This window comes from Oryzias melastigma, linkage group LG3 (genome assembly GCF_002922805.2).
Source record: "Oryzias melastigma strain HK-1 linkage group LG3, ASM292280v2, whole genome shotgun sequence".
Taxonomy (NCBI): domain Eukaryota; kingdom Metazoa; phylum Chordata; class Actinopteri; order Beloniformes; family Adrianichthyidae; genus Oryzias; species Oryzias melastigma.
This window is the reverse complement of record NC_050514.1, coordinates 6,647,376-6,660,582: the sequence shown is the minus strand read 5'-3', so window position 1 is coordinate 6,660,582 and position 13,207 is coordinate 6,647,376. Positions and strand designations below refer to the sequence as shown.

The 13,207-nt window shown below is 43.2% G+C and overlaps 1 protein-coding gene and 1 non-coding gene across 3 annotated transcripts; both read right to left on the bottom strand.

Moving 5' to 3' along the window:
- Positions 1-2,327: 2,327 nt before the first annotated feature.
- rpl12 (ribosomal protein L12) lies at positions 2,328-4,966 on the bottom strand. Of its 2 annotated transcripts, none has more exons than XM_024294710.2 (6): positions 4,810-4,966; positions 3,274-3,347; positions 3,110-3,208; positions 2,844-2,925; positions 2,694-2,780; positions 2,328-2,477 (listed from the first exon to the last, which is right to left on the bottom strand). In XM_024294710.2, exons 1-6 carry the CDS (start codon positions 4,844-4,846, stop codon positions 2,359-2,361), a joined length of 498 nt encoding a protein of 165 aa, XP_024150478.1. In that variant the 5' UTR covers positions 4,847-4,966; the 3' UTR covers positions 2,328-2,358. The 2 variants fall into 2 exon arrangements, with proteins under 2 accessions (XP_024150478.1, XP_024150479.1); XM_024294711.2 differs by having other exon boundaries at positions 4,700-4,965.
- LOC112161329 lies at positions 2,535-2,660 on the bottom strand. The gene has a single exon (XR_002921859.1). It is a non-coding gene; the product is annotated as a small nucleolar RNA SNORA65 (small nucleolar RNA).
- Positions 4,967-13,207: the final 8,241 nt, after the last annotated feature.

Genomic DNA, 13,207 nt, shown 5'->3' with positions numbered 1-13,207 from the left:
TTGCTTAATTTGATTATTCCATGTCATTTTGCTGTCCACAACAACCCCAAGAAGTTTAGCTTCAGATACTTGTTCAATTGGGCTCCCATTCACAGACAGATTTAGAACAGGTGAATCTTTCAATAAATAGCTTGATCCCAACATCATACATTTAGTTTTTTCTGCATTAATGACCAACCTATTTACATTAAACCAATTCTCAACTGCTCTCAACTCATCATTGAGATCTTGACTCAGATGATGTGCATTAGTGCCAGACATATAGATTGTAGAATCATCAGCATAAAGTGCAATAGTGGCATGTTTCAAAACAAAAGGTAAATCATTCATAAAAATTGAAAATAAAAGTGGTCCCAAGCAGCTGCCCTGTGGTACCCCACAACATAGCTTTTGCTTCTCTGAATAACTGCCATTAAACAGAACCGTGAATGATCTATTATCAAGATAACTTTTAATCCATTCAGTGGCAGAAGTTTCAAACCCATAACTATTCAGTTTATTTATCAGTAACTCATGATCCAGTAAATCAAAAGCTGCACTTAAATCTAAGAATACAGTCCCAACCATTCTTTTTTCTTCTATTTCATGTAACCAGTCGTCTGTTAGTCGTCCGTTGTGTTGTTGCTTTCCTTGTAGCAGCGGTGAAGATTTACGCTAGTGAGACACAAAGCCCCCATCATCATTGTCCTGGTTTATTCAGCTTGGGGCCCGAGACCCTTGAGCACGGAGCTGCAGCACAAGGTGCTCCTGTGCACGGAGCTCTGAAGACCATTTGACTGTCGGCCAGAATGATCAGACAATATATATGCATAAATGAATTTAAGAAAAGTTTTCACAAAAACATTTGTATTATTATCATTTCTTAAAAGAAAAGTGAAACTAGATTTATATGCTATAAAGTTAATCATGTAACTTAATCTCTTAATACATTCCAAACCTGTAAGAGATTAACAAATTAGATGAAAGTTCATCTCATGACCATTTAAATAAAATAAGCCTGCATGGAGACAAAAGAAACACTGACAGCTGTTAAAACATTCTGAAAGTCTTTAAATGACAGAAATTGTGTTTATCTGGAATTACAATGTTTAAAAAAATTCTATTAACTACAGAAAGGATGCAATAAAAATGTCTGAATAGTGTTTTTTTTGTAGAGTTTTACAGTTGTTCTGGCTCCAGAAGGATTAGGATTTTAACAGGAACTAAATGTATTTCTTAGTTTATGTACAATATGACTTTATCCTTAAAGGGAATTTTTCTCAAGAAATAGTCATTCTTTATCATAGAATCAATCAGTGCTTGAGTATATATTTATCATTTTCTAAAGCTTTTTTCTACTGTTGATCACAAAAAAAATGCAATGAGAATGTTTTAGAACTCACATTTACAGATTATTTTTTGCCAAAGTGACTCAAAATGGACTTTAATTCTTTCGCAAAAGAGTTCTGTGATCCATTGAGAGGGTCTGTGTTTCCAGCGTGCACATGCTTACCTCAGAGCTTCCAGCAGAGGGTTAATTGCACCAACACTTCAGGTGTTTTGAAATGGACATTCTCAGCATCAACAGGTGTGGACCTCCAGCTCAGGGTTCACCAGATGGTGAGTATAACCTTTCTGGAACAGGGACCTGCTTTTGCAGCCTCATTCTTCATTGAGGTGGAAGGCTCTTTGTTTTCCTCACCGACTCTTCTCCGTGAAGAAAATTCCCAAATACATTTTATTGTATTTTTGTCCTCCAATTTAGCAATCCAGGTAACCAGCTTTAAGTCACATCACCAAGGCTGAGGTGAACAAAATCTAGCAGTTTTCCCAAAACACCCTTCAGGATCATCAAATTAACTAAGCACAAATAATGTAAGTTAGTGGAGTTTCACCTGGTCTAGGGCTGGGCATTGATTATAATTACTGGCTACAAGAGCCTGAATTGATTCGGATTCAGTTTAAGATCGAGTTTACAATGAAATACAACAGGGGTTTATACTCAAATCCCTGTTGTGACAGTAAAATCTGCCCAACACAAGAAGCTCTCAGCCCACATCTGTTGGACAGGACAAGTGTTAAAATATATACATAGTTCACACATTTGTTTAGAAATACCGATACATTAAGATGAATGTTTAGGTTGACAGATTCCATTAAATGTTAGTATCAAACTAGTGGACTTGAGCTTTTTGCTAAATTGATTTATATTTTTTATTAATCAATTATTGATCTATTAAGCTTAAATGGTTTTAAATCGATTAATCAATTTGATTAACCCAGCTCTACCTGGACCTCTAAACCAGTTCATTCACCATCTTCATTTCAAAGATAAATGAGGTCTGATGTCAATTTAGTCAAAGTTTATTTAACGACAGTTCAGTCAGACGGACACTCTACTTTCCCGCTGTTGATGTCATCGATGACATCATGGGGATGACGGCCATCAATGGTGCAGCCCACAGACTGGGCCGTCCCTAGGATCTCCTTGATGGTTCCTTAAGAGAAGAAAAGCTTTCATGAGTCCCAGTCGTCATTCCTGATGAGCATTGACTTTATGTTCCAGACTTTTCGGCACAGAGTCACCCATTAATGTGGGCAGCCCTGTTTCCTAAAGCTGGGTTACTCTTAGCCTCCACTGGACTAGACCGCGTCACGGGGCAGACTGGTCTAGTGGCGGGAGGCTGAGTTTAGCAGACTTATTGTTCTCTTACCAGAAAGCTCTCTGGCAATGGAGCGATGCCTCATGACACGAGCAATGCCCACGATCTCGTCAAAGGTCACGCTACCGCTGTGTTTGACTGAAACAGAAACAGCGTTATGTCTGCCTCACCCAGAGGAAAGCTCTCCATGCTGATACTTACTGTTCTTAACCTTCTTCCTGTCGCGGGGAGGTTCTTTCAGAGCCTTGATGATCAGAGCAGATGCAGAGGGGACCACCTCGATCTGGTAAAAGAAAAGGCGTCAACACAGCAAAGCTTTCTGTACTCAAGACTGCAGCCACTTTCTGATCATGTCCACTGCAATCATGTCCTACTGTCTACAACAGATTAAAAAAAAAACTGGTGGAAAAAAAAAAGAACAACATGTCCTTCCATGTTCTCTTTAGCCATAGAAGTAGTCTACTTACTGCTGCCTGCCTGTTCTGGATCGTCAGCTTTACAGTAATCCTTAGGCCCTTCCAGTCTCCGGTGGCCTTGGCGATGTCGTCACCAACTTTCTTGGGAGACTGGAGACAAAAGCTGTTCAGCTAGGAACCGGCCCCGACAGCAGCGTACAAGCCATCACACTCACCAGACCCAGGGGTCCAATTTTGGGGGCCAGAGCTGAGGTGGCTCCTACTTCTCCTCCTGTGCATCTCATGTACACTAGAGGAGAGAAGAGAATATCTTAAACCCATTTCAACTCCAGTGTGTCAGTATCAAACCAGTTCAGCCTTCTTTTCTTACCCACCATGACAAGTCCATACAGTCATGGTCACTAGACTTCGTGCCGACTGTTCAGCTGCTTCCCAAACCTTTTCTACACACTCAAATCAATGCAAGACTGATGCTATTCGCATTTATGTGCAGCCAAATGCACATTGCTTTATTGCTTGCACGTATTTTAACCGTAATTATGTGCAACTAGTCACCTCATTTAAAGCTGTGTCTTTATGTTGAATAATTGACTCAGCCAGGATTTGAACTCATGACCTTCCAGCCTGAGGGTGGACACTCCACCACAAAGCCAGTGAGCTGTTACTACTTACACTAAAATAAATCTGCCTTCTTCAGAATTTCCATCAACAATGTTCAAGAACATGGATTATTACTCAAGAGTAGACTACATCAGCGGTGACAACACAATCGAAGGGGGGGCAACATCTAACCCCTTAGGTCATGGGTCAAACAGGATGTACATTTAATGAAGACCAAAACTACATCTTAAAAACCGCAACTTTAACATAATTATGAACTAGGTATATGACATTACCTGTGATAATGCTAGTGTGAATGCTGTAAGCTGAATTTGGCTCCTGAAGATTCTAGTGCTGATAGCTGAAATTGTTAGCTGAATACAATGAGGCTGATAGTCAGCTAAAATATAAGAACTTTTTAATTAGCCTTAAAAAAAGGTAAACTTAAAAATATACAAAAAGCTTGAATTAGTCAAAACAGCTAGCATGTAGATCATGTGTTAGCTAAACTCCAAAAATAGCATTAAAAAAATCTCAGTAAATACAAAAAAAAAAAAAAAAAATTGTCCAAAAAGCTTGCAGAATGCCAATTTTTAAAACAGTAACTTTGCCATAATTAAAAATAAAAAGGCAGGAATATTATTCAAGGATTAATCAACTTAAATCTTAATTAACTTTCAAAAAAAATATACAAGTAAAAATGAGAACAGCATGTGGCCATTAAAAATAAAACTATCTGGGGGCCGAACCCGGCCCCTCGGACATCAACGGGTCTCTATCCGCATTGTATGTAAAAATCAAGGGCACAAAATAATCTAGCACTATAGAGTAGTTAAAGAGAGAATTCGGCTAACCACGAAAACTTGCATAGAGCAAGCTAGTTAGCACCGCGGCTAATGCCCTCCACGTGGTGAAGCACACAGAACCGCCTCACAAGACACATTTTACGGTTATCCGTCTCACGCCGACGCAATATCCACCCAAAATGAGTTTTATTTAAACCATCTCGTCTCTTGAGTTAGTTTTGTGTCCGTTCTTTACCGTTTTCAGCACAAGGCCCACAAGCCAACAGGCGCGGAGGCAGCCTGCGCACAGCGACCCCTCCTCGTCTGTCAACCGGCTCCTACAACTCGTGGAGCCTAAAAACATACCGATTTTGATTTCGTTGGGGTCGAATTTGGGCGGCATGTCGCTGCTTTGGAGGTTGGCCTCAGATCAGCCTGGTTGGTGATGGTGTCGGATGAACCCGGCTTCGGGACGACCGAAAACTGTTGCACCTTCACCGGAAAAAATTGAGAGAAAGGCCGAAGGACGGCGGCGAAGCAATTTATACGCATAGAAATCTCGCGAGAGTGCCAAATCTCATTAGGGAGTACTTCGGCGCCTGTTAAATTTGACTTTGCAACATAGACTGTATATAAAATAACAGTCTATGCTTTGCAAACATCAAGAATTTGTTTTTTGCTACTTTTGGTTTTCACATGTTGTATTAGTTTTGAAACGTTTCGGATTTTCTTCATCTCTGGAAGACCCAAACCTGCTGCATTTATTCAAATTACATTTTTATTTATCATTTTTATTATTTAATATTTAAAAATGCAATACAGGCAAGTTGTAATATTCATATAAACATTTGTCCTCAGCTTAAATAAAAAACACAACATAAAAAGAATACCTTCTTATCATGTAGGCAACCCAACATAAAATAATGAAATGAAAAAAGGGAGATAGTAAATCTTGAAAAACTCCAGTTATGTATTTTATATTAATTGTAGAGTGTCTATTTTCTAACAATAGGCATTTCAATTGATTGCTTCTCATTTGTATTTTTATTTGTATACTCCTAGCTTTGTAGATAATTCCAACATCTGTCTTTACAACAAAAAATAGCAGCTGAGCTCATTTGATTTCTCACTATCCCAGAGAAATAAATAAGATTGAAATTGAAGTTAACATTTAAAGGCAGCAATAAAACACATAACCAGAGATGATTTATGATGCCTGAACTTATGAGTTTCTTTTGTTGCATAAGTGCAAATGTCTGATTTTTACCATTCAAACTATAAAGATTAGTAGAAAAAAATTAATAAAATGAAAAAAAATGTCAAGTAAAAATATTTTTTAATGATGTGGGTGATGTTGATTTCAATTACCACAACCATTTGTATAAAGAGAAATCTTGTTTATATTTTCATCAGTGATTCACTATTAGTCTGGCTTCCACTACTCTTTCCCACACCTTCATTGTATGGCTCATCAGCTTTATTCCTCTGTAGTTACCACAACTCTGCACATCTCCCTTATTCTTAAAAATGGGCACCATCACACTTCTCCATTCCTCACGCATCTTCTCACCACCTAAGATCCTGTTGAACAACCCGGTCAAAAACTCCACTGCCATCTCTCCTAGTCACTTCCATATCTCCAAAGGTATATCATTAGGACCAAGAGCCTTTCCACTCTTCATCCTCTTCAAAGCCCCTCTCACTTCACCTTTATTGATCTTTCGTACTTCCTGCTCCACAACCGTCACCTCTTCTACTCTTTGTTCTCTCTCATTCTCTTCATTCATCAACTCTTCAAAATATTCTTTCCATCTTTCCATTACACCCCTGACACCTGTCACCACATTACCCTTCCTATCCTTGATCACCCTAACCTGCTGCACGTCCTTCCCGTCTCTGTCTCTCTGCCTTGCTAGTCTGTACAGGTCAGTCTCTCCCTCCTTACTACCCAACCTAGCATATAAGTCATCATAAGCTCTTTGTTTGGCCTTCATCGTGTTTATTTCTTGATCTCTTGAGTTTCCTTTGCTCCCCCTAGTGCGAGGGTCGGCAACCTGCGGCTCCGGAGCCGCATGCGGCTCTTTAAGCACTCCCTTGTGGCTCATTGGCGCTTTTTCAAGAATGTTTGAAAATAATGAAAAATGTTGGAAGGAAATATATTGTAGCGATTTGGGTGGTAGCAGAACCAAGCAGATGACTAGCAGGTTTGAATCCAGAGATCACTTGCGTCGCACGCAGGCCATGTAAATCAGTTGGTGTCAACATTTTGACCACCATTTATTAACAGTACAGCACCACAGAACAGCGGACACTGTGAGGAGCCTCACTCATACACACACCACTCTCACTCATGGTGCCGGTAAAACACTCAAGTCCCATAATGCAACACAAGAACAGACACTGACTCCACCCTCTAACAAGGAACTATTTCTAAATTAACAGTCAGGCTGCCACAATATTTTTGTTTTAATACGATTTCTGTAGGAGGACAAACATGACACAAACATCCTTTACGTTTTCCAGTTGTTGTGAGATGAGTGTAGGTGCTTCCACGCCGGCTGAGTCAGCGCACAGCAGAATTCCTGCCCGTGCGTCTGGAGCGCACGTGAGCGCACGTTGCTACGCGGGTTTTGAAGTCGGGTCACGAGCTCCACATACAAATCGGCACGCATTAAGCGCGCTGAATCTTCAATCCGGTTCAAGATTTCCACGCACAGTCGCAGCAGCTCAGAGCTGTAACTGTGCGTGGAAATCTTGAACCGGATTGAAGATTCAGCGCGGGAGCTGCTTGTGGGCGGAGTCTGCTTCAAAGCACAGAAGTACCAAACGTGATCACGAAGGAGAAATGAATCATTACGGTTTGTGTCCAGTCAGGTTAATATGACACCAGGATGAAATGAGCGCAAATGAACAGTAGAAGAAGAATAGAAGAAGAATCTCCTCCCTGACACTGCGTGCGTGACCGCGCTGCTCCGGTGTGGATACCACCTGCTGAGCGCTGCCGATGTGCAGATCTCACACACCGGCCGCGTGCGGTGCGTGGCGGAGATTCTCCTTCTATTGTATTTTTACTGTTCATTAGCGCTCATCTGCATCTACAACAGGGAGAACCGAAAGTAAAAGTGTTGAAAATCCCCCAAATCTTTCTGAAGACTTTTGTTTTCACAACTCTGTCCTTTTAAATGTCTGACTATAAGACTCACGCGCGCTCCAGACTTGGAGGGCAGGAATTTAGGTGTGCACGCGCTTATATTGACTCTTCATTGAAAGTGTTGATTGACGCGGCCAGTGTGGAAGCACCTTAAAGGTGCACGTTACATTTTTGTGTTTTTTTTTCAAATCCTCTAAATAAAAATGACATCAAAAATCGTATTTCTTTATTGCATTTCTTTAATTTCATCAAAGCAATGAAACAAACTGTAATTCATTCATATTGTAGTGATGGTCTCAGGCACGCTGGGCTTGCTGTCGGTCTGGCAGCGCAAGGAATTGTGGGTTACCCATTCTTTTGCCTGTCTGACTGGAATTGGATTTAAGTTTGGGTTTTCCTCAATGTGTTTTGTTGTCTGACTGTTGAACATTTGTTGAACATTTATGATTTTGTCCTGTTATGTTTGAATTCTTCCTGCACCTGGAGTGAGAATGAGGAAGAGACTGATCAGGAGCCCCTCTCGTTGTGTCATTGAGGGATGTCAAAATAAAAGCTTAAATGTTCATAATGAGGCTATTCAGCTTTTGTCAGATAGTTTGACGCTGCAATGTCTAAGCAACTTGTCATGAGGCCAAAAATGAAACTGATATGACACGAGGACACGCAGCAGGAGAAATTATCGTTTAAATAATCGTTTATTCGACACATTCTCTATGTGTTACTTACAATGTAAGACTTTTATAAGCCGTTTCAATTTATGCGGCTCCAGACACATTTGTTTTTTATTGTATTGGTCCAAAGTGGCTCTTTCAACACTTTGGGTTGCCGACCCCTGCCCTAGTGGTAGAAATGCACATTGCTGTCATTTCTTTAAAGTACCAGAAACTTGCTTTCTTTTTAGAAAATTCTTATATATTTTTTCTTCATAACTGGACTTTCTAACCTTGACACGTTTAAAGAGGTCCCTACTTTAAATAAAGGGAAACCAATTCTGAATTGTCAATGATTAATGTTTGTGATGCTTTGAATAATTTCATCTGTTTCTAAAATAAATTTTGTACAGATCTGACTTTGACCCACATTTCATTTTGTCTTACATATATGCTAAAACAGTGAATAAACAGAAGAGACCGGTCACTAAAATATGTTAAACATGATTTTTATTGAATCACACATTAAAGTCATCTTCATATGATAAAATTAGAATTTTACTGCCTTAAAATGTAAATGCTGGATTGTTTTCGATTATGAATCCACTCACCACTAGAAGCAGACCTGAAGAGGAACATACAAGATAAACATTAGATACAATTAAAAAATAACATTTAATATACATTAAAATCACAAGACAACGCTAAAAATAAAACGTGTTCCTATCCACTAAACAGGAGCAGGGAATACTAAGGCAAAATAAATTAATTACATTTGAGCAAATTGCATTTCTTAGTTCTGCCAGATCTGACAAATAAGAAATGCTTTTCCAGGAACTTGCTCTATTTTCTATCAAGTTGTCCTCTCTGTCCCCCTTTCTGTGTTTGAAATTTGGAAAGAAATTTGGACAGTTTCCTCCCTAGTCGCATACTCTAATCACTGAAACAAGCGGACACGATGTGCATGTGATTGCACTCCGAGCGTAACATTCCAGTGGCTGGTGACGTCACGGCTCGAGCCCAATCAGCTCTGATGGCCGTGCGACCACGGAGACACGAGCGATGACAAATCACTTAATAATGTAAACCAGTCCTTCACGGATTATCAGTTTAGTCCTACAATATTTGCAAAACTGCAATTTAGATTTTAGACAAAAGAGAGTACAGATATTGCCAGTAATTATACGAACAAGGAAAAAAATGTTTAGCCCAAGGCAAATTAATAGTTGCTGTGTTTAAACTGGATCTAATGTACTTTTTTTTGCTGCCGACTTAATATTTGTATTCACAAAAACGGTCAAACTGTAAGCTAATACATTGAGCTGGCACAATGGATTTATCTTAATTTAACATTGAATATAAAAGTGTGGACTGTTATTGATTTGAAAGAGTTAAAAACGAGAGGGGGCGCTAGAGAGACTTCCACTTCCGGTATTCAGGTTGATGTCCATCGACCATGACGGAGCGCCTTACATCAATCCGCCATGACATCCGCAATGTTTGCCTGCAGCTGGGTGCCTCTCAAAATTTGGGAAGAAGTGAGTCAACAATCAAGCCAATTTTGAAAAGCTTTCCGTCATTGTTGAGAGCCTTGTTATCACTGAAATGTAGGTAATGATTGATTTTTATCCCATCTGTCTCGAGACTTTTCATCTGCCTCATCCTGCACTCTTTGTGCTCCAGACCAGTACATCCTTGACCGAGGTAAATCAAAAATGCTCGTGTACTCCAGTATCAACAAAACTGCTCCAGTGAAGACCCATCTAGTTTGAGGACATGGTCTGGATTTCTCTGTGTGGAGTACTTGTTACTTTGTTCAGAAATATTGTCCAAAAGGTATTTGATGGGAAATCTTACTAAGTCCGCTTCAGGAAGAGCAATGCAAGTCACGAGTTACGGCTTTTAAAATCCGAGCTGAATTTAAAGTCGTAAAATTAATGACTCTGGGGGACAGGTCTCTGACTGTAGTTTCGGCTTACGGGCCGAACAGCAGTTCGGAGTACCCGGCCTTCTTGGTGTCTCTTGAAGGGGTACTGGAAAGTGCCCCAACGGGGGACTCCGTTGTCCTCCTGGGGGACTTCAATGCCCACGTGGGCAATGACAGTGGCACCTGGAGGGGCGTGATTGGTAGGAATGGCCTCCCTGACCTGAACCCGAGCGGTGTTTTGTTGTTGGACTTCTGTGCACGTCATAGTTTGTCCATAACAAACACCATGTTTGAACACAAAGGTGTCCATCAGTACACCTGGCATCAGGACACCCTAGGTTGAAGATCGATGATCGACTTTGTAGTCCTTTCAGGCGATCTCTGGCCGTGTGTTCTGGATACTCGGGTAAAGAGAGGGGCTGATCTGTCCACTGATCCCTTCCCTGGTGGTAAGTTGGATTCGCTGGCCGGGGAGGAGGCCGGAAAGACTCGGCAGACCTAAACGTACTGTCAGGGTCTGCTGGGAACGTCTGGCTGAGCCCTCCGTCTGGGAGGTCTTTAACTCCCACATCCGGGAAAACTTCAAGCAGGTACCGAGGGAGGTTGGTGACATAGAGTCCGAGTAGACCATGTTCTCCACCTCTATTGTCTCTGCTGCTTTCCGGAGCTGCGGTCACAAGGTCTCTGGTGCCTGTCGTGGTGGCAACCCCCGAACCCGGTGGTGGACACCGGAAGTAAGGGTTGCCGTCAAGCTGAAGAAGGAGTCCTATCAGGCCTGGCTGGCTTGTGGGACTCCAGAGGCAGCTGACAGGTACCGGCAGTTTAAGCGAGCTGCGGCCCGGGCTGTGTTGGAGGCAAAAACTCGGTCCTGGGAGGAGTTTGGTGAGGCCATGGAGAAGGACTATCGGTTGGCCTCAAAGAGATTCTGGCAAACCATCCGGCGCCTCAGGAGGGGAAAGCAGTTTTCTGCAGGCACCGTTTTCGGTGCAGGTGGGGATCTGCTGACCTCAACTGGGGACATTGTCGGGCGGTGGAAGGAATACTTTGAGGATCTCCTCAACCCTGCTGACACGCCTTCCGTTGAGGAAGCAGAGGCTGAGGACACTGGGGTGGAACTGTCCATCACCCAAGCTGAGGTCACCGAGGTAGTAAAAGAGCTCCTCGGTGGCAAGGCTCCAGGGGTGGATGAGGTTCGCCCTGAGTACCTCAAGTCTCTGGATGCTGTGGGAGTGTCTTGGCTGACACGTCTCTGCAGCATTGCGTGGCAAACAGGAACCGTACCACTGGACTGGCAAACTGGGGTGGTGGTTCCCCTTTTCAAGAAGGGGGACCGGAGGGTGTGTTCCAACTACCGGGGAATCACACTCCTCAGCCTCCCTGGGAAAGTCTATGCCAGGGTACTGGAGAGGAGAGTCCGTCCGATAGTCGAACCTCAGATTCAAGAACAACAGTGCGGTTTCCGTCCTGGTCGTGGAACAGTGGACCAGCTCTACACCCTCTCCAGGGTGCTGGAGGGTTCGTGGGAGTTCGCTCATCCAGTCCATATGTGTTTTGTGGATTTGGAGAAGGCGTTCGACTGCGTTCCCCGTGGTGTCCTGTGGAGGGAGCTCTAGGAGTATGGGGTCTGGGGAGCCTTACTCAGGGCTGTCCGGTCTCTGTACAACCGGAGCAGGAGTTTGGTTCACATGGCCGGCAGTAAGTAAGACCTGTTTCCGGTGCATGTTGGATTCCGGCAGGGCTGCCCTTTATCACCGGTTCTGTTCAAAGTCTTTATGGACAGAATTTCTAGGCGCAGTCAGGGGCTGGAGGGGATCTGGTTTGGGGAACACAGGATTTCATCTCTGCTCTTTGCAGATGATGTTGTTTTGTTGGCTCCATCATGCTGGGACCTCCAGGATGCATTGGGGCGGTTTGCAGCCGAGTGTGAAGCGGCTGGGATGAGGGTCAGCACCGCTAAATCTGAGGCCATGGTTCTTGACCGGAGAAAGGTGGTTTGCCCTCTCTCGGTGGGTGGAGTGCTCCTGCCTCAGGTGGAGGAGTTTAAATATCTTGGGGTCTTGTTCACGAGTGAGGGAAGATCGGACCGTGAGATCGACAGGCGGATTGGAGCGGCGTCCGCTATTATGCGGTCGCTGTAACGGTCCGTTTTGGTGAAAAGAGAGCTGAGCCAGAAAGCAAAGCTCTCAATTTACCGGTCGATCTTCGCTCCAGTACTCACCTATGGTCATGAGCTTTGGGACGTGACCGAAAGAACGAGATCCCGACTACAAGCGGCTGAAATGAGTTTTCTCCGCAGGGTGGCTGGGCGCTCCCTTAGAGATAGGGTGAGGAGCTCAGTCACCCGGAGAGAGCTCGGAGTAGAGCCGCATCGAGAGGAGCCAGTTGAGGTGGTTCGGGCATCTGATCCGGATGCCTCCTGAACGCCTCCCTGGTGAGGTGTTCCGGGCATGTCCAACTGGGCGGAGGCCCCGGGGAAGACCCAGGACACGCTGGAGAGACTATGTTTCTCGGCTGGCCTGGGAATGCCTCGGGTCCCCCCAGAGGAGCTGGAGGAAGTGGCCAGGGAGAGGGAAGTCTGGGCATCTTTGCTCAGACTGCTGCCCCCGCGACCCGGTCCTGGATGAAGCGGAGGAAGATGGATGGATGGATGGAGAATTAATGACTCAAGTCTTTGTCCTGCAACGCAAATCTACACCTGTAGACTTCAAGATTCCCATGATCCCAAAAGGGATTTAGAGGATTTAGGAAATGGATGGTAGGACTGATGGACTTTTAAAGTTTAAAACTGTAGGGCTTCTGACTGAGGTGATTAAAAATGTATTTGATAACAACACAAAAAACATTCAAAGGTCTCATACTTTCTTGTATTTGTGTCCCTGCAGTCCTCCCCCAGCATTGGTTCATAAAAGAGGAAGATTTCTGCAACCAGCAGAGGAACTTCAGAGTGGAACAGAATGATCCAGAACCTACACAGACAAAAGAGGAACTGGGGGAACCAGAGCTTCAACAGATAAAAGAGGAGCAGGAAGAACGAGA